Source organism: Pleuronectes platessa, chromosome 23 (assembly GCF_947347685.1).
Source record: "Pleuronectes platessa chromosome 23, fPlePla1.1, whole genome shotgun sequence".
In the NCBI taxonomy this organism is placed as follows: Eukaryota; Metazoa; Chordata; class Actinopteri; order Pleuronectiformes; family Pleuronectidae; genus Pleuronectes; species Pleuronectes platessa.
In genome coordinates this window covers 10,732,030-10,758,195 of record NC_070648.1, presented here as the reverse complement: position 1 = coordinate 10,758,195, position 26,166 = coordinate 10,732,030, and the positions used below count along the sequence as shown (strand labels likewise).

At 42.8% G+C, this 26,166-nt stretch overlaps 1 protein-coding gene across 4 annotated transcripts; it reads left to right on the top strand.

Moving 5' to 3' along the window:
• Positions 1-1,350: 1,350 nt before the first annotated feature.
• On the top strand, positions 1,351-25,850 carry gigyf1a (GRB10 interacting GYF protein 1a). Of its 4 annotated transcripts, none has more exons than XM_053415548.1 (26): positions 1,351-1,616; positions 5,472-6,079; positions 6,169-6,232; positions 8,196-8,325; positions 8,740-8,835; positions 9,016-9,133; positions 9,756-9,864; positions 10,230-10,444; positions 11,425-11,660; positions 11,789-11,921; positions 12,068-12,253; positions 13,600-13,751; positions 13,912-14,077; positions 14,233-14,456; positions 14,994-15,088; positions 15,211-15,311; positions 15,423-15,496; positions 15,874-16,011; positions 16,851-17,066; positions 17,185-17,405; positions 17,873-18,030; positions 18,227-18,393; positions 19,420-19,464; positions 19,835-19,979; positions 20,247-23,457; positions 23,608-25,850. In XM_053415548.1, exons 3-25 carry the CDS (start codon positions 6,198-6,200, stop codon positions 20,312-20,314), a joined length of 3,228 nt encoding a protein of 1,075 aa, XP_053271523.1. In that variant the 5' UTR covers positions 1,351-1,616; positions 5,472-6,079; positions 6,169-6,197; the 3' UTR covers positions 20,315-23,457; positions 23,608-25,850. The 4 variants fall into 4 exon arrangements, with proteins under 4 accessions (XP_053271523.1, XP_053271522.1, XP_053271521.1 ...); XM_053415547.1 differs by having other exon boundaries at positions 11,410-11,660; XM_053415546.1 differs by having other exon boundaries at positions 11,401-11,660; positions 15,217-15,311.
• Positions 25,851-26,166: the final 316 nt, after the last annotated feature.

Sequence of the window (26,166 nt, the reverse complement as noted above, 5' to 3'; positions counted from 1 at the left end):
CAAACAAATCTACAAAGATGTGTAAAAAACAACAAAAAAGGTTGATTTTCAGTGCTTAAGAATTGAAAACAAAATTAAAATGCAGTTTGTAGTTGTACGGCCTCTCAGAACCATATGTACGTCAATATATAACGTTCATGAATTAAATGTACAGACATGTAGCTGACATGTTGAGAGAACGTTTAAGTAACGGTGATCAATAACAATCAACATAAACTGGGGCTATAACTGAAGATGACAAAGTAATGATTTGTCACAAATGATAATCATACAATATCACAGAAGCAATTGAGGCCTACTTAAGTTTAACCTCATGAGCACCAGCAGCAAATCCCACCTACTGCGCGAGTAGTACTGCTGTGTGTGTGTGTGTCTAGAGCTCTCCTAAGAAATTGTTTCTCAACCAGCGAACGTGGTAAAGTCGACTGTTATTGCAATTAATTGTTTTGGCTATTATGCCAATTTATTTTTCTTTTTACAAACTATTTTTTTCCGCTCTTTTGTTTTATTTAATATTTTCATTACTAATTCTGCCCTTTTGGGCCTTCTTTTTGGGAGAATACAAATTCCCATCATACAAATTACATCTCCAAGACCTCCTGAGAGTTTTTCTACCTAGCTCAACCGCTCTTCTACATCTACCTTTAACACACATGCACAGGGGAAAACTATTGGCAGTTTCTAGCCCCAAGCCGGTTTTAAGGTTCCCCTAATCACCTTTATATTATTTTAGACATCATTTTCTAGTTTGAAATATTTTTCACGATAGTCAAGAGTAATCTGGAAATGTGTTGAAATATCAAAGCGAATTTTCGCGGACCCCCTGCAATGCCGTCGCGGACCACCAGGGGGCCGCGGACCCCTGGTTGAAAACCCCTATTTTAAACTATTATAATTTCGTGCTTGCAGTTATGTCCCCGATTGGGACAACACTCCTCTGTGCATTCAGTTCCACTGTAGTTCAACAGCGCCCGCTGCCGATCGAACCCTGCTACAGCCTCCCACAAACCCATGACATGCCCTGCTCATCAATCACTTCTCCTCCGAAAGTATTCGCTCGAAAATACACCAAGCACCCCGCCTGCACACTTTCAGTAAACAACTTTGCAGGAGGTAAAGTTTCTGTGTGTGTGAACAGAACACGCTGTTTTGGCCGATGTCTGCCTCCTCTATAGCCCCATGCTGGAGTTGGCTCGCTCCCGCAGCTCCCTTGGTATCCACCGCCCTCCGTGTAAGACAGAAAATGTCGCTGCAAAGTGCAAAGTAGACGCGATCGGTGTCCGGGCTGCTCGGGTCGGTGTGCGCTCGCCCCGCTCTGGCATTGGGCTAGCCGCTTGTCAGTGTCCAGTCACGTGGTGTCACACGGACGGCCATGTTTCCGAAACACAAACAACAAGAGGAGCAGCGACTGGGAGCCAGCAGACACACACTGATACGCAGCAGCGACCGTCGGAGGAGCGGGGGGAAATAGTGAACACAACGCGGAGCACGACTTTGTGGAAGTGCGATTCTGTCGAATGAATACGTTTACAGTGTTTAAAGAGACCAATGCAGGCGACATATTGGCTGTAGCCGCGCCGCGCAGACCAGCAGTCTGGTAGCTACACACAGTGAAGGTAAGCCTCTCTGCAGCTTGTCTTTTAGCTAGCAGGCTAACGCGAGCTAACGTGCTAACCTCGCGTCACGGGCTTGCGAGGAGGACGTCTCCGCCGTGTTGTGTCTCGGCGAGAAACAAACCGACGCCCTGTTGTCTTTCCGTCGTTGTGTTTGTTCGCTCGCGTCGCTGTCGGTGCCTTGGCTGAGCCCCGACAGCGCAGCGGAGGTGTTCGCCCGAACACTGGCGTTGCAGGCCGGGGAGTCCGAGCCCAACACTCCGCCCCCCTCCGCCATCATATCTGGTGTCATTTGAACCTGCAAGCCAAGGCCTTGACGAGTAGCGCATACCTTGTGTTAGGTTATGTAGCAAACTAGTACGCTCCATCTGTGTTGCACATCGTGACTACTATATTTTTTAGCCAAATGCTACACGGTAGAAACAGTTTTTACCTCCCTTTGCCCCTATACACAGATATATGCTAATTGGCTCTAAAGATGTTAGAGTGCTTGAGCTAATGTGGCTAACATCCACTAACATCAACTCGGGCTGTTTTCTCTTTAAGATCGCACAACCAAACCATTAGCTGCTACCAGTTTGTTGGAAGTTAGACAGGGATTTGCGTGAAGAGTTAGCGTTAGCATAGCTTCTCAATCTGCTACCCCCCCAGCCCGTGATCACGCCGTCCCGCCACGTTTTGAAATGCACAAACATCCACACACACAACACAGGTTCATTCCTCAGTTAGCTCAGTGCCAAGTGGTCACTACACAACTCAATACGCAAATTCGTGTTCACTTGTGGCCACAATTCTGGAGTCAACTTACAAACTAATACAGCGGCCTGAAAACGTCTCGGTTAAAGTTGTATGTTCCGAATTCTCCCTCCCCTCTGTCAAATCATCAAATCTGGTTCCCCCATTATTGTGATTTTTGCTAAAGCGTGTGTGAACAATAATCTGTGCTGTAATTGAAATATAGTGTCAAATGTGTCCTTACTTTAAAGTCGCTGTTGTCACCGAATTATCATTGCTTGCCATTTTTGATTGCCAATATCAACATAATTCCCATATGTGCATGAGACAACTCCACCAGTAGCCTAGAGGACTTAATTGTGTTAAGCAGGTCTGAGGAGGTGTGTGATCTCACTTTTCAAACCCTGTGGCCTCATTTCCCCAGTTGTACACCACAATGAAAAAACTCACACAAACAACACCATCTCCAGTTTCTTAAATTGAAGTCTTGACAGTTGAAGGGAGGATATAATTAGTCACGTGAGTTTCAGTGCTCGCCGAAAACCACCTAGAAAACCATGTTTTATCAGTCAAAGTTACTAAGACTGACATAAGTTTCCAAGACATTTCTGAAATACAATAGTTTGATTTATGTTTATGTATATCCAAGTGCTAAAAAACGAGTGGAGTTCCTTGAAGACGGTTTCACCTCATCTTAATACTTGGCACTCTGCAGTCAGTTAGAACTGAAGAAGTTGAAACGTCTTCAAGAAACTCAACCAACTCCAGCTTTTAGCACTTGGATTTATAAAGTGTATTTACATCTGAAAGAACTTCTGAATTCTTGCTTTACACTGGCCAAGGTTGAACTTTTCTGCCAGTCACCAGTTGCATAAATGTGACAGGTATTTATGATTAGAAAGCTGAATCGAATTAAACATGGTACTGACATGCAAGTGTTTGGATCTTCTATTACGCCACTGCTGAGGTTGGAGGCAGGAAAGTTATCGAACCCTTTAAAACAGAACATCCTGATTAAAATCTACTAAAAGCTGAAATATTCTCGTCTTAAAATAGAAGTTGTTCATTTTGACTGTATGAAATCCTTTGTGACAATCCCCTTAAATCCTGCACCTCTCTCTTAACTAGCCTCGGTTCCTTAAGGATTTCTTTCAGCAGACTGTGGTAGTTATTTCATCCAAATTTGTAAAAAAGTTGACTGTGCCAATGGCTAAGACTTGTGAAAGAAGTAGTTGATATGAATGCCATCATTGAGTGATGATTGTTTTCTGACTCGCCTGTATCAAAGTTTCGTTCAGCATATCAACAGAGTCCCGCTACATTATAAGATTGCACAGAGCCGGGGAAATAACAAAAGTGTTTGTAATTGCTTTAATTAGTTAGAAATGTGTTTGTTAATCTACCTAAATCCCCTGATACTGTAATCATTTAAACATTAAAGTTCAAATACATGTCTGCTAGTTCTGTGATACAATAATAATTGAGACTTTTTTTAGAAGAAAAAAAATCACCCAATCATTTTTTTAACCACTACTCACTATTTAGGGTGTAGAGCACGATATAGTGAGCCAGGAGAAAGGAAAAAAACTGCTTCGGATTACTCAGTACATTTTTCCTGCACCGGTAATTGTGTCATTGTTGTAGGATCACGACGAGCAACACATATCGGCCAATGGAAGATCCTGTAATTAACCTCAGTTATTTTACCCTTTATTATTAAAACTTTAAGGTAAAAGCATGTTATATGCATGGTATTGGGATATACGCCAAAGCTGACTGCTAATATAAACCCGTCTGTCTTTATCATGATGATTCAGATTGTTTGATTGGAATAAGCAGGAGTAGAATTGCTAGAGAGAGAACTCTGACACGTGCTGCAATCTCTCGTCTCGTCCCTATGCCATTTTTCTTCCTGTCAAATCTGAGCGCAATGCATGATGGTATATATTGCTCGGTTAGTGAGCATCGGTTGCACACTAGTTCTCACAATGCACTGTGGGGTACAACGAGTCCACTATATAGGGTATAAAAAGTGTAACTAAACTTCCGTCAGCATTACAAAATGGGCAATTCACCAGAGCTTCTGAAAAATGGCAAAAAAATGAAGATAATACTAGCAATTCCTGGGAATAATATTAATGCCACTGCATATGATGACATTTCCCCGATCCCTGAAAAGTCCCATCTTGTACTCAGCTAGTTGAGAAGTGATTTACATGATGGTTAAAATAAGCTATGGCCACAATTTTCCATCAAACAAAACCTACTGTGTTTTTCAGTATGAACATAAGGATGGAATATTTTTTTTTTTTTTTCAATATCACAGTAGCACTGCTTGCATGAGTCACAATTATCTGTTGAAATGCAGTTCCCAGGTTATTGGTTTAGTTGCCATGACATTTTCGATAACCATCCCCAACCAGCTGCATGCATTTACAAGCAGCTGCTTCACAACATCACTGAAATGGACTCCTTACATTTCTGGATGGAAAATCTCCTGTGAGCGACAGGAACACTCGCCCATGGTGGAACACTAAACTCAAATTAGTTTGCCGTTTCATTTATTCAGTGAGGGAAAACCGCTGTGTTTTCTCTCCCAGCTCAGTGTGCTGTAACGGATTGATCAAATCTGTCCGGTGCCATTCAGTGATTCCAAGGTACGCTGGCTCGAATATAGTATGTCAAGGCCACACAACACAAAATCAAATTACATTTCCTTTCCTATAACAAGAGAGGCCCACTGCCAAGCTGTGAAAATGTATCTTACCATCGGCTAATTTATTAAGTGTACACCTCTAATGGCCAATATGACTTCAAATCAATATCACAATTATTTCAAACTTTTACCTCGGTAACGATTAATGATATATATTATGATATACCTTGCAGCGTGCAGAGTGTGAACGGAGGAGGGAGGACATGGGGGTATACAGCACAGAACGTAAAGGAAACCCGACAGTTTGGGAATGCACACATTTGGAAAAGTTTTAACCGACATGAGCAAAACTTGGTCGGTCAGAGGTTATAAATGTTGGTTTTCGATGCATTTTCAGTTAATTGCCCATGTTTGTTTTAATTGTCTGATTTCTCTGATCCCATTTTTCCTCTCTTTTTCTCCCCCAGTGGTGCAAAGGGAGGAGGACAGCAAATAACGGAGTTACCTGGAGGGTGTCCGTTAATCCACATTTCAGTTGGAGTGAGAGAAAAGGGCACGGCGGGAGAGAGAGAAAGCAGAAGAGGAGTGCGTGTCGCGTCTGCTCTTGGCAGCTGTTCCAGCAGCCTGTTTCATCCTTTCGGCTGATATTTCATTTTCGATGAATCAGTTCATATTTTTAACTTTAATGTGAGATATAACTGCTGTAGTAAAACAAAAAAGGAAGACGGAAAATATTATTAATAGCAAGTGTTTTTATTTTGTTCCATCATTGTTTTCCGAGGTTCTTTTTTGTTTCTTTTTTTATGTTTAACAACCCTTTTCGGCTGTGAGTAGCAGGAGCTTCCATTCTCCAAACTATAGTCGAAACCCCTTCCTTACTTAGTTAGGACCTGATAACCTGGTATTCCTCAAGCACCTGAAACTGGCAGCTATTCTCTTTGTGTCTGTGTGTTTGGGGAGCTCTGTGACCACAGCTTAAGCACCACTCAGCCTTCTTGTCACCTAAGCCTAACTAAAGCCAGCCAGCTCTAGCCTGGTCCAGCCCAGTCCAGCCTGCTCCGATCACTTGGACAGGGTAAGGCAGTCAGAGGCGCATTTATTTCACAAGTGTTTCCTTTTTTTATTATTAACCCTAAAACTAACTAATCATTGGTTTCTCCTCAGATACTCAGTTCTGTGTCGACGTGAGGAATATGACTGCTGAGACTCTTAACTTCGGCCCAGAATGGTAATTTATCTAATTTCTTTGCATTATTTTGACACGGTTTGAAAAGTTCAACTGAGCACACGGAGAAGTATTTCCTGAAGAACAGTTTAAGAAGTTAATAGTAAACAAGTTTCACAGTTTCCATTATTCTGTTCATTCTTAGGCTACATCCACCGTACTACTAATTGGTTTGAAAACAATTCAACCCTGCTACAAATAAGTCTGGTGTCCACAATATGACTCAGTATTAAAGCAGCTAAAACAGAGAAGTTTGGAAACGCTGCTGATCCTATTGTATTGTTTTGAAAAGATAATGGAGACATTCTCCACCGCTTGCTGATTTGGTCTTTTTGGTCATGACGACTCATCAGACTCTTTCACATGAACCTCCCCTCCAGATGAAAACTACCGGCATTAGCTATTTGAGGACTTCTTTTTTTGTTTACACCTTTCAACTATTAACTGACCAAAATTATATTCTCAGAGTTTGCCTGGCCCGAAGACTCTGAGAAAATCTGCAGATTATCCACAGTTCAGTGCATGTCTGAAAGCAATTTAAGAAAACCTGGTAACCCAACATGGTGGTGTAGGTTATAGGGATGTTAGGATAAAGAAAACATTTGTATGGATACTTCATAGTACAGGCTTCTGAAGTCAGAATGTAGGTTTGGTCACAGCCACTTCCTGTTCCCTGCTTTCTGTCCCCCTGTTGTTTCTCCTCTTCCTCAGTCAATGTTTGTGTAGCGCTTAATTCGGTGGGCGGAGGGAGTTGGTAGCTCTCCATCTCTAACGGCCTGTGACTGCTGTGTGCATTCTTGGTGCAGTGCCAGCCAGAATATTTCTCTCTTTACACATCTGCAGCTGACGGTCCTTCCAGCTCACGGTTATCCTCATGCCCTTGTAACATAGCTACAGAGCACAGCACATACAGCCCTCTGGCCAGCATGTTTACACATCTTCTAAAGCCTGTGGGCGTTTCAAAGTTGTGTCCACCATAAGAGGTTTTGTTGGCACTAGAGTCTGCGAGTATAGTTGGTGATCGTGATCAAATTCAAAGTGAAAAGAATCTGCCACTCATTAAGATGAGGGCCATGAACTTACAGATAATCCTAGATTTAATGATTGTTTAATTTGGTATAGAAGCTAAATATAGCCCAGGTAGAGCAAGTGAAGTCGATACCAATATGCAAAAATATTTATTTTCTATTACTGGCATCTTACCTCATATTATGAATTTGAGTTGCTGCTCCACTTATTTTATCCTCTTTGATATGGCACATGCCACCAACTAGTCTTTGGTGATGCTTTCCTTTACCTTTTACAGCTTACACCCACCTCCACATCTCTGACTTGCATATGGTTTTGATGTGGGACTGTGAGTCAATGACACACTTTGTAGAGGCATGTGAATGGAGCCATTGTTAAACAGCAGGGGTTTGGAATCCGGCCTGCTAGTAATAGCTTTTTTAAATGAATTCTGGAGATTGGAAAGCTTTGTTCAGCCAAGTCTATTCAGGGGCACCTGCGTAGGAGGATAGGTGATTTGTTACAGGACATTTAGTAAATTCCTTTTTTTCCCCAGCTGCAAGATGTGTGCTGTTTTATTTATATAAAATGTTTTTTCTCCAGTTCAGATGAAAATTGCTTTATTATTACACAATAGTGCTCTCACTTTTTTTTGGTTCTACGTGCTAACAGGGAATTTGCAGAAAGTTATTAATAAGTGATATTTCTCCTGTATATGTGAAGTCAGTCGTCAGGGAGAAGTGCTGCAAACATGTGGCTTTCAAGTTTAAACCTTCAGTTGCACCTATTAAATTCCTCAAGCGTTGATACTGTTTATTATTTATACACACTAGCATTTTCTACATTGGACTCAAACCAGTCCACCTAAGTCATAACTTCTGTCTGTTTGAGATCCATTCAAGAAACGTTGATGTGAAAAATGCATTACCCTAATTCCTTTTCGCTCTTCCTCACACAGGCTCCGTGCACTGTCCAGTGGGGGGAGTGTGACGTCCCCCCCTCCTTCCCCCGCCATGCCAAAGTACAAGCTGGCCGATTACCGCTACGGCCGAGAGGAGATGTTAGCACTTTATATCAAAGACAACAAGGTAAGTGGGCTTCCCTTAGGACCCCATTGATCACATAAGAAATATACATACTCTTCTTGTTCTATCTCTTTTAAAGCAAATTTAGCAAGAATACACAGGTTTTCTCAAATGTTGTTATACACTCTTCCATCACTGCTGTTTACATGGGAGCTGTAAAAGTCATTTAACCAGGGAGTGAATGCTGATTGTAGCCATACTCATCGCAGGCAAAGACCAGATGTTAGTGGGTGTTAGTGGGGTTTTTGACCAGTGGCAATAAGGGCTTTACATCTCTTCCATTTACTTCCCTGTCTCCATAATTGATGACCTCTACCGAGGATGGTTGTTTGTTTTATGCAATACTAAAAGCTATAAGGATGATCTGATTTCTGGATAATTTTGATGCCCAACAACTTTTGTTGTTGCTCATCTTAGGTCCCAGAGGACTTGCAGGATAAGGAGTTTGCTGCTATTCTGCAGGATGAACCCATGCAGCCACTGGCACTGGTGCCTCTCACTGAGGAGGAGCAGGTCTGCCACAAACAACTCTCACAACTGCACTGATACCTGCTAATGTAGAATGTTTTTAGTCCCTTGCATGGTATTTACAATACAACCTCCGCTTCCGAGCTGCTGTTGCTTGACAAATGTGGCTGTTAGCTCACATGCCTCACATTCCTCCCTTTTGCTCTTTCCATTCTCTCGTCGCAGAGGAACTTCTCCATGTCTGTGAACAGTGTGGCAGTGCTGAGGCTCATGGGAAAAGGGGTCAGCGCAGCTGCCCCAGCTGGAGTGGTCCGAGGACGAGGGACCGCACGAGGCGGTCGAGGTAAAAAAGACAAATGAATCTCGCACAACCATTAGAATTTGGGGGGGGATAGCGAAGAAACAAGTACATAGATTCAGCCTGAGTGTACTCATAATTCCACCACCACTTGCATTGAAACTAAAATGAGTCCAACAGCAACAGAGATGCTGTCCAAACCCTAAAACCCTGAAACTACAATGGCTCTAATCCAGGGAAACTAAAACTGTTTATTCAAGCCAACCACTCAAGGGTTTATTTCCCCCCTTTCCTCCACCATCTTGATGCAGCACACTTCCTCTCGGCCTGTCTAAATAGTCCTCCTTTTTATCCAGCCACACCTGTCTAAAACCTCTGAGCTTATGAACCCACCTTGTGCATGATTATTGCTCCACATATGTCAAAAGCCAACATAAACACGAGCCTGTCCGGTTCTGGACAGCCAAGGAAACAACTGTGTTGGTGTGTGTGGTTGTCTGCAGCTTGAAGGGGATGTAAGGGAGGATGTGAAGTGTTGTTTGTATTATTTTAAATCAGATGAATAGAGAACTTGAACGGATTATACTGAAGAGAGTCAATTAGGAATTCTTTCATTCAGATGATGATTGTATATGAACACGCACTCTGGGTTTGTGTGTGTGATCAGGACGAGGTCGTGGTGAAGGTGCATTCTACCAAAGAAGTATTGAGGAAGTGGAGGTGGGTTTTGGCCACCCTGGGCGAGAGATACACCGCAGCCAGAGCTGGGATGACAGGTAAGAAAATGCTCCTGCAAACACAACAGAACTTTAAGAAGTCTCCTTAGAATTTTTAGACAAATGATGCATCCAATAACTAGATAGTGAAAGGTGTATATCTCCATTAGTAAAATGAGCTGTCATCTAGTGTAATAAACTTGATAATCCGCTCTGGTGTTATAGTTGGTTCTTGGTCCCATGTAATAACTAATCTTCTCATACAATCAGCATGGACTGAACTTTGGATTTGGTATCTTATTCGTCAAGATTCAAGTTTTAAGTGGATGTCTGTCTCGCAAAAAAAGTAGTTCATGTTTTGGTGTTGTTTTCCTCTGTTTATCACTGAACTTATACAACTTCCTGCCATTTCCCTCTTTCCCCAGGGGTGAGCGTCGTTTTGAGAAGCCGCTACGGCGGGAAGTGGGGCGTCCTGGCTTTGAAGAGGTCGTAGTCCCCGTGGTTCCAGGGAGGAAGGACTTCACAAGGGCTGACAGCGATAACTGGCGCACCCTCCGGGAGGAGCAGGAGGAGGAGGAAGGGGCGGTGGCAGGGGCGGAGCCAGGCACCAACTGGAGACTTGCGCTATCCCGCAGAGATGGTATGATAAATACAAATATTTATTTAGTGTTGTACTGCTTCAGACTCTTGTTTGTGTGGAAAACCAAAACTATGCACACAACAAGGGCCTGATGATTCATTTTGGTGAAACCCATTAAAACTGGATGCAGCGTAGGCTGCATATCTCCATTTAAAGACCAGAAGGAGATGGGCACACATTATATGTGATGTTTTTTAAGACTAATAAATGCATAGTGAGTTGCGGAAAATAATGTTTGCAAGGTGAAACATGTTATGGGAGGTGGAATATCGATAATAGGTTACAATCTGTGTGAGGGGGGACCAGTAAAGCATTCATGATTATGAAACATCAACGGCATTGACTGAGGTTACATCCATATGGATATATTCTTAGTTGATTTTAGATGGGAATTGAATGATGAGGATTTTGAAGAGGAAGAGCCAATATCTCTGTGATCCAGAGGTAAAAAACGCCGGTCACAAAAATTTTACGTTTTCGGCCTCAGAAGCAGATGGAAACATGAAAAACTAAATTTGAGAACCACAAATTGCTTTTATTGTAAACCACAATCCTACATTTGACCAGGAATTGAATAGCCTGTACACTGTCCTTTTTGTTTCTCCATGTGATCAGCAATACTGTGGCTTTCAGGAAGTTTAAATCCAGATGTGACCACTGAAATTAGTGTAACTGCATTTGCATCATACAAAAGTTAGAGTTGCTCTTGAAACATCAAACATCTGAAAGGTTTGATATATTAGTTTTAGGGACTACACGACCTTCTTCAAACATCATGATCTAACTTATTTACCATAGCTTGGTAAATGAGATCAAACAAATCCCAAGACTTAACCACGCGTCTGCCTGACTAATGGTCATTCCTTGGTTAACCTGGTTTTGTACATTTCTTGTCAGTTTGCACCTACTCTGTTTTATCTATATATTGATGAGTTCTGTCACTTCTTATTTCATAGTATCATCAGTATCTGTTCTGTCAGATGGCTGTCCTCGCTCAGCAGGCTGGCGGGAACACCCCGGGCCAGGCGAGAGTCGTCGTCGGAAGTTTGATTTCGACTTCCGGGAATCTGACGGTCGTGGTGGTGGTGGTGGTCGCCGGCGTGCGGGCAGTGAGGGACTAGAGGACGACAGGGACGGCCTGCCAGAGTGGTGCACAGATGAGGAAGATGGGGAGATGGGCACGTTTGACTCCTCTGGAGCCTTCATGCCTTTGAAGGTGTGTATACTGTTTATTTATTTGTTTAAAAAAAAACAGGTTTATCTTGTATTTTGATCAGTAACATATATTATTTTATTGCTTGCCCTCATCAATGTATATAAGCATTTGTCTTACTTCATTTTCAGAAGGGTGGCAAGGACATATTCCTGGACGATGAGTTTGACTTTAAGGGGATAGAGGAAGAGGAAGAGGAAGAGGAAGAAGAGGAGGAGGAGCGTTTCACTGAAACCGAGAGGAACAGCCCTGAAGGACAAAACGGTGAGGAAATATTTCTCTGATACCAGAATGTGTTTGCACCCTGTTTCATCGAGATAGTGTGTTGATAATTGGCCCAGAATTAATTATAACATTGGCCTTTTATTTCATTTTATATTTCATTCCTATCCTCCACTGTAACCCCACAGAGAGTAAAGAAACTGGCTCTGCTGTGGTTGATGGTGAGGCAAAACCAGCATCACCCTCCTCTTCTCCTCCAACACACTGTACCCCTCCATCCCTTGAGCCTCAGCCCAGCAACGCATGCACAGTTGTGGATAACACTCAGCTGAGCAACAGCCACCCTGTCAAGACCAACAGGACGCATCGTGAAGGTACATCAAATTCTCAATCTTCCTGTTAGGGATGGGAATCTCTAGGCACCTCACTGTTCTATTCTGACTCACAAGGCTATGATTTTATTATAAATGATTATTGATTCTTAAAATAATTTTATTTCAATACATGAATTGTTTTATCACTTCGTGACTAAAGGAGTGTTCGTCTTCACAAGCCTCGCGATTTGAGTTCTAAAAAAGTATTTCAGACTGTTACTGTCAGTGTGCTGCAATTTACAAAGTAATGTTTTGACTACAAAAGTCAGTCTTTGACAATGGTCAGTGCCTTCCACATTGATTAGACTTGTGTGCTACATCTTCAGCCTTTACTGTATTAGGGTGGCCCCCCTTGCCATCAGGTGCATTTCTACGCTTGGTAAACAAGAGATTATGCTCCTCTGCTCTTTTCTAATCACTCACACTTAGAGTTGGTCTTTAGATAAGAAATGCTGAATTAATATGTATACGGGCTGTAACGATTCTCAAACCAAATATGTGGTCCAGACGTCCACGGGTTCAGTTCATGATGCACAAAGACAGAACCACAACACTTCTCTCTGCCTAATCCCTCCCACTGCCAAAGCAGCAGGTGAAGCCTGTTGCATGTGTGCGTATATGTTCAATCACACTCCAATCCAATCACAACCCTTGGACCACAACCCTGTGTAATCTGAACCAATACGCGCGTGAGGTGCAAGCCTGAAGAACCGAAGAAGCCTCTTGGATGGCCGATGAAACGTTTCACTTAATCACATGATGTAGCCTCTATAATAGGCTTTAGTTTGTTGTCACAAGGTAAAGCTGTAAACTATCTATCTCCTGTTACAATTTTTTTAATTTCATTGGATAAACCTATTTAAGGGGAAGTATTGGATGTTATAATTGATGTCTGGTTTTCCCGCTGCTAAGACACCCAGTACATCTCAATCTCTCACCGATTTCTGATGTGCCAGGGGAATCGTGTCAATGCATAGTCACGCTCCCCATGCACTGGACATTAAACTGCACCTTGCACGGTGCACCTTGGTCCAAAAAATAGGGGCCTATGTCTTCATTGACTGTTGCAAACTACACAAACCGTTAGACTCTGCACAGGGACTGTGTGTGTGTGTGTAAGCGCAATAGACTGGATATTCAGTCATGTTGATATTTTAGTTTTGATATACAATATGTTTAGCCCCAGTCATTTAATATCTTGTTTACTGAATTGGCTGTTCCTGCTCTATCCGATAGAGAACCAGTAGGTGGCTCTACCCCTCCACATCCGACATCATCCCCATCTCATTAATAGCCATATTAAAAATTGTTTTCCTTATGTTTGTTCTCTCTGTTTTTTTTGTCAGACTTTGCTCCGGTAGGATTTTCCAAGGCCCGGATGAGCTCCAGCACCACCTCCCACATTCTGCCTCCCCCACCCCCTTCCTCTGCTGCTCCTCTCCACCCTCCATCTGGAGGAGACAATGAGGATGATGAGGGCATGAAGCACCTGCAGCAGGTAAGAACAACGGGAGGCATGTTTCAACCTACTGTCCCATAAAGAAAACTGAATTTTACACTGTTGAACAATCGTTTTTACAGCTAGTGATTATTTTCCCCCAGTATATTCTCAGGTCATTATGTTGAATGTACAATGAAGCTGTGGATTGTTTGTGTAGGAGGCAGAGAAGATGGTGGCATCACTACAGGACACCTCTTTGGAGGAGGAGTGTTTCACCCAGGCTCTGCAGCAGCACGAGAGCAGGAACACTGCAGCCGCACTACCACTATCTCATGAAGCCGCTATGAAGTGGTTCTACAAGGACCCACAGGGAGAAATCCAGGGTACCCTCAAACTTTGAAATGTATTATCTTGTATCGAATCATATATGGTAGCATTGCATATTAGTTCATAATTATGGCTTCGGTGGATTACAGCAATTTATTGTAATTACAGGGTTTGCACTGTAAACTCATCTGTCCCTTCCACCCTCTACCAGGTCCTTTCACCACGGTGGAGATGTGTGAGTGGTTCCAGGCTGGCTACTTCACCATGACCCTGCTGGTGAAGCGGGGCTGTGATGAGGGCTTTCAGCCCCTGGGGGACGTGATCAAAATGTGGGGCCGTGTACCCTTCGCCCCAGGGCCCTCCCCGCCGCCCCTGTTGGTGAGACAGCCACCACCAACGCAGCGCTCGCAGACCACCCGGGGGACCGCTGGGACTGTGAGTCACAACTCAGCAAACATAAAGTGTGGGGAGGGCGGGATGTGGAGGGGACGGAAGATTAATAGACATGTTATGTTAGTAGATATATACAAAATAGTTCAAATATAGACAACGTGAGGGGCTTTGTTTTTTTAATCCCCCCATTACACCACTGCTGTCATTGTAACTCTTACACGTAATTGATTCCCATCTGTATCTATAGTCTGTGAGCTGGAAAGCAGAAGAAAGAAACATTCAATAATTAAACATCATTTATTAAAATGAAAAGTGTTAATATCATCCGGTAATAGTCTCTGGCTGTAATGTTAGTGGAAAAAGTTGTAATTGATTGTGCAGCTATGACAGCATGGTGTACATCATTTGATTGTAAGTTTTCAACATTAGCCTGTATTCCCAGTTGAATGGTATGCATGGATGCCAGTGGAAAAAGTTGGAACCAGGAGGATTATGTATAGATGCATGTCCTCAGTACTATCCGATCCAGTATACTTACTGGAGATCTCTCTCTCTCCCTCTCTCTCCCTCCCTTTTCAGGGAGACCAGGAGCGCCTGAAGAAGCAACAGGAGCTGGCGGCAGCAGCTCTATATCAGCAGCTCCAACAGCAGCAGCTATTCCAGCTCATTAACAGGTGTGTTCATAGGGGAGTGTGGCGGTTTCAGCTTTGTGCCCTAGTTTCTGTCATTTGCATCAGAGGAAGTTGCGACTTTTTTTAACTTTAATTCTGTGGGTGCATGCCTGCGTTTTCTCTAGGTGCAGTGAGCAGGGTATGATGCCTTCGATGAACAGATCGATGTCAGTGCCAGATACAGGGTCCATGTGGGACATGCATACCTCAGCTTCACAGCCATCCGGTACTTTTTCGACTACAGCTTGATACTCATACACAAGCACCTGCCTACATATGGAGTAAAAACTCAGATGGTGATGTGTGACTAATATGATCCAATTTCATTTCCCTGCAGGCGGTGAAGCCAGTCTTTGGGACATAACAATGAATCCTACTACTCAGGGTCCAACTCTCGAACAGCTTCAAAAGGTGGGTAAAGTCATGGGCATTTAAAACTTTGAACACTAGTTCTACATGTACGTTTGGAAACTTCCCACATATACGTCCTCTATGTATTTATTGTGTGCGTTAGTTACATTTCACACCGTTGTTCGTGTCAGTTTCATTGGATTTAACCCTCAGCAGAAACATTATAGCTGGAAAAGCTGGCTAGACAAAATGATGAAATTGTGTGTGCTGCCCAATCAATATAGCACTTACCATATTTTTCTTAAAAATTGTAAAGAATTGGGTAATTGGCATTGCAGAATGAATCTACGCTTGTATCTATATTGTTAATGTCTTTTAGTTGCTCACTATTGTTGTTGCTTTTATGTCTGTTGCTTGACTTTTTGTTTTGATTTAAGCTCCAGCAAGAGAGGCGAGACGCTGAACTCAGGGTGAAGCGTGAGGAGGAGGAGCAGCGTAAGAGGAGAGAAGAGAAGAGGAGGCTACAAGAGGAACAGAAGAGGAGGGAGGAAGAGGAGCTATTCAGACGCAAGCAGGTGAGATGAAGGAAAATTATCTTTATCCCATTGATTTTTATATTGCAGAAAATAATACCCTAAAAACTCAGTGTGTCCAGTTACTTTACCAAAATTGGTAAATCATTGAAAATGAATATCAAGAAGTTAGAAAGCTTAGCTATATTAAATGCTAATCTGTTGTTGAGTTTGTGTAGACTCTGTCCGACCTGGTATTAACATCCACCATTCCTTGTTAGGCCACATTATTATTGCTGTGTGAACAACGATGTGGCCCCGGGCTACATATGAAGGACCTACTCTGCTGTTTTCTACAGACCTTTTACAATTTCAAATTAACGGATTTTTTCTTGGTAACCATTCGATCATCATGGTTTGCTTAAATTGGTCAAATGTTTCTTCCTGGCTGCAAGCATTCGTTCATTCAGTCCCTCCTGACTTCACTCTTGGACTCACTCGCGCAGACACACACATACCTTGTCATCAGACACATCAGTAAAGTCAAACTGGGTAAAAACAATTATATGTTGTCTTCTGGAACACAAATGGCAGTCTTTAATAGTTACATATTGAGCTGGAAAGTGAGTTCCGATCAGAAATGGTCACATGAGACATTCCTTTTAATGCCAGGTGTGAACACATGTACTTAGTAATGACCACTTATTATTGGCTCTCTCAGGACAGATAATAACACCATATCTGAACATCCTTTGTTGTTGATTTAGAGATTAACATGAGTACTGAGCTATTGCCTGGCCTGTAAATTTGTCAGATGGCTTTGAATCCTCATTCATGTTCATCTCCGATTTATTAAAGGACTACAGCTACTCAGCGTTGACATCTATCGTTTCTTCCTGTAGTGTCGTCAGCAGCAGGAACTGATCATGAAGTTGCTGCAGCAGACGCCCCAGCAGCAGGGTCCAGGGGCAAGCAGCTCGGGCTGGAGTGGGGGTCCCTCCTCGGGCCTCACCAAAGCAGTTAAAACCCCAACTATGGCTCTGATGGAAATGCAGCAGGAGGCAGAGAGGCTTCTGAAGCAGCAGCAGCAGCAGAGAGCCCAGCAGCAGAGAGAGCGCGTGAGTTTCCCTTTTCTGAGGTTTCATATATAAATGTCATTATGTTTGAGGAATTGGAAACAGAAAGTCAAAACATTTTAGTCGCCATAATCAGCCTTGTGTATCTCTCCATTTCCAGCACTCCGGCATGTCAATGGGGAGCTCCTCCATGGGAGGTCAGTGGGCTGATGGTGTTGGCATGTGGGGTGGGCCTGGAGGTATGGAGGGTAAAAGCAGCAGTGGAAGCTCTTCAGGCAGCATGGGCATGTGGGACGAGGCTGTGAAGAACCAGGCCAGCCTGCGTGGCAACAGTAACAACAACATGGGCTTGAAGAACAGCCGCAGCAGCCCATCACTCAGGTATGTACCATCAGATTAAACTAACTGAAGCCTAGTTCTTACTACATCATTTTTAGCTTGATTTAACCCTAATCCTCTTGATGAGACACTCTCTTGCAAAGGTTCAGACAAAAAAAATGTGGCCCAAGCTGCTCTCTTTTCTTTACAAATGTGATTTCCAAAGAAGCCTTTCCTCCAGTTTGATATTCTGAGCATGATGACACAGAAGAACAGGAGGAGGTCTTGCAGTGTCTTTTCGTGATGGAATGTAGTTTGGGGACCAGACATACTTGTCAGGTTTCTCCTGGTGAAAGATTGGAGTTTGAAAACTACACAGCAATCTGACGGCTATGCAACTTTGGCCAAAGATCCCATTTGCCATACACCAACCAATGCAAATGGCATTGCAGAATGAATCTATGCTTGTATCTATATTGTTAATGTCTTTCAGTTGCTCACTATTGTTGTTGCTTTTATGTCCTCTGCAGTGATCAGTACATGATGCGCCGTAAGCGGACAGAGGAGGAGGATAAGCTGCTGAAGCTGCTGCAGGGCATGAAGCCCCAGGATGGCTTCACCACCTGGTGTGAGCAGATGCTGCATGCTCTCAACACCTCTGCCAACAACTCCACCTCCTCTTTGGATGGTAGGCTGCTCAGCTTTTATATCTTTAGCAGTGGCAACGGGTGAGGAAAGCTCATCCTCATCATAGATGGTTGAATTTTATTTACATACATAGATTACTATATGTATGAGTGTATAAGTCGAGAGGGAATTGACTTCAACCTCTGTCCCCTTAGTTTCAGCATCAATAAAGATTTAAATTGTTTGTCTCCATCTAGTTGCCACAATTGTGGCGTACCTGAAGGAGGTGGAGTCACCCTATGCAGTGCTGGACTTCATCCGGTCCTACCTAGGGGACACAGTGGAAGCCAAAGAGTTCGCCAAACAGTTTCTGGAGCGACGTGCCAAACAGAAAGCCAACCAACAGAGACAGCAGCAGCAGCAGGTAGGCCTCACCTTATAAAGTTATTATCCCCCCAGTATAGAGTGATCAAATGGCCATCGCTCTATCTGCAAGTCTTGCGCTGAATTCGTTTTTCAGAATTTTCATGACAAATTTGACTTGCTACAGGGGAAAGTGTTAAAAAATGCCCAAACTGTAGATTTACAAATTACACATTTTCAGGAGGAAACGAACGCAGCAAACCAGGTTACTCTCTACATTTGAGCCTGTGCCTGTATTCGCTGTAGCTTCAGACTTTCAATTTACCCATTCACTGCCCCAAACACACAAGGTATTCATTAAGCAGCTGTTTTCCTGAAACATGCACTTCAACTTTTGAACTCCGCTATAGAAATGATCTGCCAGGGCTGAATGGGCATTTTTGCTTACTGTGATGTCATTTGTGGGGTTATCATCAATTAACTCGTATCTCTACAATCAGTGCAACCTAAGATAAAAGGTTATGTAAGTTAATAAACTATAATAAAACAGAAAAAAATACTTGAAAAATACATTAAGCAGACATGCTTTACCATAAATTAGCACATTTCATTCCAGGTGTAAACACAATGTGCTGCACAGATTGAGATCTACCACAGAAGTAACAGCCGCAAAACATTTTTGAGACGCGCTCTTTTTCTCTGCTCCTCTCCCGCCACTAACTCACATTCTGCACCACACAACGAAATGTCACGATGAGACAAAAATAATGAATGTTCTAGCTATTGAAGATTTTACTTGAGAATGATTTAAACAACAATCTCCCGTGGCCAAGGGGACGTCTGTTTTCAGAGGGTTAAAACCTTTTATATAACAGACTGGCTGAAGTTCTTTGTACCTGTGTGTTTTGATTTACACATTAAGACTGGATGCGGTTTTTAATGTGTGCAAAAGAAGTTTAGGTATTTGTGAATATTGACATGGCCGAAATGTGACTGAAGAAACTAGCGATGAGCTGCAAATGACTGATAGAAACCTTCTGAGTGTGACCTTAATAAATTCATCCTCTCCTCTTCTTTACAATCCCAGTTATCAAAGGAAGTGGCTGGATTGAACATGAACTTCCCTCTGCAGGTAAACAAAACACGACTGTACACACAAACTGATGGGTTGGGAGTTGTTTGTAGGAGGAAGTGATGTCGTCGGGTTTGTTGTCTCCAACTCATGACATAATGAATTTTGCATATTATTATTTGACGTTTGGTGTCCTGCCGATAAAGAAATTATTGTTTCCGCTTGCACTTTACTCAGATATACAAGTCCGTTTTTTTTTTTTTTTTTTTATTATTCGCAGTTGCATTACCCATAATTTTTAACAAGTCTCATCTTGATAGCATAAACTATTAAATTGTAATCAGGGAAGGGAACTAAGTTAGTTTTAATTTCACAATTATCTTTAGCATTGTTGGGTTAATTTGTCGTTCCCTGTGCTCTTTTCTTTTAGGACTCAATGCGAGGAATGAACCCAAGCACCCTGCAGTCAATGTTTCAAACCAACCACATGGGCAAGGCTGGTCTCTACGACAACCAGGGGGGGAAGATGAAAAAGAAACAGCCCATGATGCTGCACTCTGACCCCAGCATCTTAGGTATGTGACCTCACTTAAATTTAACAATCCAGATTCTTTTTTATAGGGGCTTATTTTTAATTTGTGATGTTGTTCTTGTTTTAGATGTTAAATTAAGACTGGCTGGGACGTTTGCATGCATCTCACTTTTAGAGCCAATTTACGTCTTCATGGCTTACTACAGAATTTTAAATGGAGATGATCCCATCCTGCCTACACTGTATCAGCCAGTGCTTCAAACTCCCCCATATCCCGCCTGCCTCTGACCTCACTCTGCTCTCTCTGCAGGGTACTCTTACCACAACGCGGGCGAGTGTCTGAGCCTGAATGAGATGGAGATGGTGGAGGATTACTGATGTGACGCAGCAATAGCTACCTGAGGCCTTCTGTCTTTTAATCAGACAAACCTGATGACGAATGTGCACTGCTGGGGGAAACAAGGGGTGGGGGTAGGGAGGGAGCGAGCGTGAGGGGAGGTGTAGGGTGGAGGTGCCTGGATCTGCGCCTCCCACTCGTTCCTTCTCTCTGGAAAAGACGCAAAGGGCTCCCTGCTGCACCAGTTGATCACTTGAGCAGGGGAGAAGGGGGGTGAGGTTAAAAGGAAGATGGGTATCCTCTGGCACTCAAAAGATTAAGCACCTTATACTGAACTAATGCACTTTATTGAGATGGGATTTGAATAGTTATTTTTTTTTTTCATGTGTGTGAATGTGAGAGCGTTTGGAATCAGTGCGCATACGGGATGTGTGTTCATACACAACATCTGTGTGCATGTGCATCAGAACTGGAAGGGGGCGGTGAAACAGTCGGTGGGGTGAATGGTCGGGCTGTTAGGTTTTCAAAGTCAGGGGGACCTTTAGTTGAAACCTTATCAGAGAGCAAATCCTTTCTCAAAAGACAAACACTGTTGATATTTCTCTTGTTTAGCATTTTTTTACGTTTATATAAAAAGTAAAGCTATTGAAAAATGGATTATAAAAAAACTTGAAGATTTGCACTTGCCTAAAAAAGAAATAACAAAACAACAAAAAAAATCAAACAAATGGGGTTAGTTATAGAAGTGAATATTTTTTTATGAATGTGTATGAATGACAGAGTGAGTGAGTGATGTGAGATGGTTGGTTTGTGTCAGTAATATACCAGTCTGCACAATGTTTCTTTTTCTTTTGTTGCTTACCAAGATGTATGAAACATAAGAGGCCATTTTTTGTCTTTTTTTTTGTTTTGTTTTGTTTAAATGGTAATTTTGTATTCTCATGTTAAGAGCATGTATGTATGTGCGTGCGTGCGTGTCCCTTCTCCAAACAGGGACTTGATCTCCATGTTTTGAGTGAGTATGAATGCGAGAGAGAGACAGAGAGAGGGCAATTGCACAACACATCCTTTCTCTCACCAGCTCTTCTTCCCCAGTTAGACGAAATTCGAAAAACGCATACATTTGTAAATGTCAGCTTTCGCGCTCATAACCTGATGACCACCACTAGTTTATTTCCCTTAGCGTCTCCCCATTGGGAGCTGTCTCTGGACCTGTGAGGACTGGTAGACAGGGCGAATCATGAGGGACATTACTGTGTGTGCATCTTAATGAGACGTGCGTGTGAGAGAGAGAGTGCATGTTCATTTATTGTTCATAGAAATGAGTTGAGACTACAGGTACTCATTTTGAATACATGTGCTTTTTTTGTATGTGTATGAATGCACATTTGTGCCTAAGAACTTGGATAGGGTGCATGGCCATTGAGACATTAACTCTTTTTTGAGAGCAGGTGTGACGTGTGTCAGTGCTCAGCACAGTGTATGTAAAGTATGAAAGTTTGTATCGTAAATAATTCTAGTTCAGTCTAGGGGTGATCCATCGGAAGGTTAGTCCAGTCTGTTTTCCTGGGGTGTGATCACATTGCCTTTCGTCAGCTCTCGAACTTGTGAATGAAAGGTGTTGAGTTTCTGACTCTGAAAAAAGCATCTTAATGTGCAAGTGCACAGAACGGTGCATGAAATGTTAGCATATTGTGTTACTTATTCGTTGTTGCAATTTGATAACGAGTTTTCTTTTTTTAACGAAAAATATATATGAATATATACATTATATACAAAGTTTAAAAAGTATTTGGACTAAGATAATGAGCACTTGGGGCTGCTATTTTTGTTGTTTTAAATTTTTTTTTTCCTTAATTTTTTTTGTTTCATTATTGCCATGTGAAGTGTGTATTATTTCTTTCTTAAGAAAATATTGAATGTATTCCAAAAAAATGACAAGAAACCCGTGCTGATACCAGATATTATTGTTTTTCCTCAGAAGATTTCAAAAATGGAAACAATAACAAAAAAGCTTCAGAGTTCAGCGAGGTCTTTTTTTATTATTTTCATAGTAGAGAAGAAAAAAAAACTTGGGATGGAAACAGTTGAACACACTGCCTCTACAATCCTGGTCGTACAAATAGTGACTAAGAATTCAAAGAAAGGACCCTTTCTATTCCATACTGGAGCTTTGGTTGTTTACAAACCACATGGATATCTGTGGGTGCAGTTTGTTTTTTGTTTCAATGTTTGTTTGTTGTTTTTTTTTGGTTAAAATGAGACGGGTGGGGTTTGCAAGTGCGCTTCTGCCATATGGACATTGAGTGGCTTTGGATTTTTTTGAGGAAGAGTAGCAGGCATCACAGCAACAACACGGACACGATCCTCAAACCGGACCGTAGCGTGTGGTCGTGGACCCTGAAACTCGATGATCAACCGCGGAGCAGAGGTGGACAAATCAAGGATTGCCTCTGTTATGTGGCGAACGGAGTGCAGGGCCGCGTAACCCTAGAGGGAACTGCGAGGGCGACATGAGTACACCTGGTTTGTGCACTTGTCTTCACCTCAACCCTCAAGCACTCAGACCCTGCCCTCAACAACTCACCTATGCACTTTTGTTCATTCAAGCTGTGAGGTACCATTTCGGGGATGGGAGCACAATTACAACAGGAGGATTGCTGCGACTTTGACAGAGTCACTGAAAAGATATTCCCAAACTGAAATAAGAGACTAGAGAAGCTCCTCTTCTCTCACCTCCTGTACATAGTCATATTTTTGTATTACCTTTCAGAGTAGAAAGAATTTACAAATGGATGAAGGAAAATTCATGAGACATTTGATTACATGGAGTGAATGTTCTTCAAGAAAACCAATCTTTTATATATTTTTTTTTCTTTGAAAATGGTTTAAGAAAGACTGAGTCTTTGCTGTGAATTTCCCATAGTTTGCCAGTAACCCTGAAATAACCAGGGATGGAAGGGAAAACCGCACGGACTGAGGTGCTGGACATGCTGCAGTGTCTCCAAGACTCACTGGTGGTTGCTTTTGGAAGTTGATGTTGCTGTGGTTGCAAAGCTCCCAACGAGTGTTCGCCGAGGCACCCCGAAGAGCTTTGGATGAGGATGCTTCCACTTCATCTCCTGACCCGGTGACTGCCTTGAGAGCTGTAGCATGACTGCAGGAGGAACAATTCTTGACATTGGTGAGATACGTTTGCCTTATTTCTTCTTTGCTTGTCGTGTGCCATGTTTTCAGGACTTCATGTGATCCAGATAAGCTTTTGGAACTTTGCTTCTAACAGGATTGTTGTGGGGTATGACGGTTGTGTGCTCTTCTGTTTGTCTCCTCGCAGGCTTCTGGCTGTGCTTTGTTTGCTGCCCTCTACAAGGAGGATCTGATCTACAGCCAAGCCAAGAAACCAGTCAACCCTAAACCTGGCCTTTGAACTTAAACCCTAAGAAACTTCTCTGTCTTGACCTTGGACTGGGCAGGCCATTGGCATTATCAGTTTGACAGCAGCCAGATGAAGTTTATCAACCATGGATTTCATCTGTGTTGGAAGTTAGGATGGGCATTTGATCAAGCGCTCTTTGGCAAGAGTATAAATGAAACACAAGTTGCCCAGATGTCATCATCCACCTCGGCGTGAAACTCTCAGGCGGATTGGTGGAGGTCTTTTAACCAGAGCGGCCAGAGGAGCTGCCCTCCTGCCAAGACGTCACAGACGGGAGAGCTGGGTCGGGGTTCGGCTGCTGTGGCTGGATTACATCTAAGCCACTGTAAATCCCTGCAGCTGTGGAACTGGATGAACTGAATGAATTGTACAAAAAAAAAAAATAATGACTTTGAAACATGACAAAACAAACACGTAGCTACATGTCACATAGATTCAAGAGTCCAAAGGAGTGGCAGACACTACACGCACACTTGGAGCGAAAGCAACGTACACTCAGTTACATTGGTTCTCCTCTGGAAGCACGTCTGCACACATGACAGGGCTACACGGATAGCAAATCACACAAGACAAATGCAGACTCACAAGCATCGACGCTCATCACTATAAACGCTGAGCTTTGTAAATAATGTAAACGTTTGTGTTTTTGATTTTCCTCGATAGGTTTTGCTTTATTTCTCTGTTCAACATGCCTTAAATTGTATAGTTCAGTCCAGAACAGCAAACTGAAATGTTCTCGAAAAGATGAGTTTGAGTTGGAAACCACCATGTCAGCTCTCCTCTAGAGTTAAAGAAAGAAGAGCTTTCGTCGACACTGTTTTCTTTCGGCTAACAGAACTGTCTATTCTGTATTGTATTGATAAAATGTACATCTGATCACCATGAAAGTTCCGAGTTCGCTACAGTAACATGCAGCAACGTGATCTTTGATTAATCTGATTTTGCTGGTGGTTGGCTTAAGTTGCCCTTTTGGTTTCCTTAAAAAATTAAGAGTTGGTTTGTTTCGATTTTCTTTGTAGGTTATTGCTAAAAGTGCAGGCTGAAATCTGTACTGTGAGGAGCTGAGCTGACTGGGTGGGATGCACTAACGTGTGGCTGTCCGGTGACTATTGTCGGGGACACTGCTCTAGGCTAAACTGAACCAGAGTGGCAGGTCATCCGATAACAAGTTGGCGCTTTTTGGTTGTTTATTTGTCTACACTCCAAGGACTTGAATCATTTAGACGATGAGGTACTTTTTTTTTACAGTTTGGAGATGGCGATTCAGGCTTGTATAAGAAAAAACTATTTGTTGGTTTTGACACTAAACCTTGAAGTGGGTGGCTTCATGGTCCAGGCGGCCTCGGGTCGCCCTGGTCGTGCCTGGGTCCACCTCGGCTGACACTGAATAGAGAAGGACTCGGCCGGTCGCTTGTGTGTTATCTGAGCGCAACTTCACGTAAATGTGGATGGTGTCTTGTGCATGTATATCAGATTGGAGGTGCGGGACGAAAAGCGCTTTTAGTCGACGAGTAGTTTTCCCTTTTAGTGTCTTTGATTACTAAAAAATATGCAGTTTTTAAATCGACATGGCTACAGATATTCACCAAATACTATCCGCTCAGACTTGTAGATTTTGATTAGCTGAGGTTCTGGTAGATTGTTAGCTGCCATAGTCGGCTCCAGTTTGTCAAAACTGTTGAATTGATACTGAATTAAATACCAAATGTTGGACCATTTTAAAAGCCACTACTGTGTGGGTCTGTCTTAAAGGAGTAAACTGTATTTGTCTGCAGTTTATTTTACTAAACTACAAAGGCTTTTATGATTAGGGAAACTGCAGAATTGTCGTCGAGGAGCCCTGGATGTTTGATTGTTGTCTTTAGAAAAGATCCCGTCCTCTGAAGTTGATCCTCTGGTTCACCGTAGCTCTGGAGACTGTAGCCCCAGCAATATCGGCCTAGAAGACCTCGTGGAAGTTGTGTCCCAGTCCGCCTCAGCTCCTCCCGCTTAATAAGTATTTTTGAATGTAAAATAACAGCATACATTTAATGAAACCGTTTTGGAAAAGAACAATTGAAAGATGTGTAAATAGTTTGGCTTTTGTTTGTTTGAAGAACAAAATAAATCCTGAATCCTGAATAAATAGCATTTAGCAGCGACTGACTCTTGTGTTTCTTATTTCCCTCAAATGATGTGTATTCTTTCACACGTCCACGGCTGAGCTGAACACAAACCAGCCATGTGCCCGCAGACGTCATCAGCCCAATTCTCGCGATACTCCAAGTCGCATGGCCGCTCACGGTGTTTACAACTCGCAACGAGCCGCTGCGGGGAAACCAAGTCGTGAAGTGGAAGGACGTCGCGTGGTTCCCTTCACCCCCCCTCGCACTCTCCGGCTGCAGCTGAAGCTTCGACCGCGGCGAGGAGGAGAAGCGTGTGCGTGGGCCGAACTGCGAGCGGAAGCAAAGGGACGAG

What these genes read in the sequence shown, in the direction of transcription:
- gigyf1a (XM_053415545.1), top strand. Translation starts at nt 6,198, where the DNA reads ATGACTGCTGAGACTCTTAACTTCGGCCCAGAATG. An exon ending in CCCAGCAGCAGAGAGAGCGC is followed by an intron (nt 17,067 to 17,184) that starts GTGAGTTTCCCT and finishes CTCCATTTCCAG; the next exon opens with CACTCCGGCATGTCAATGGG. An exon ending in CGCAGCAGCCCATCACTCAG is followed by an intron (nt 17,406 to 17,872) that starts GTATGTACCATC and finishes TGTCCTCTGCAG; the next exon opens with TGATCAGTACATGATGCGCC.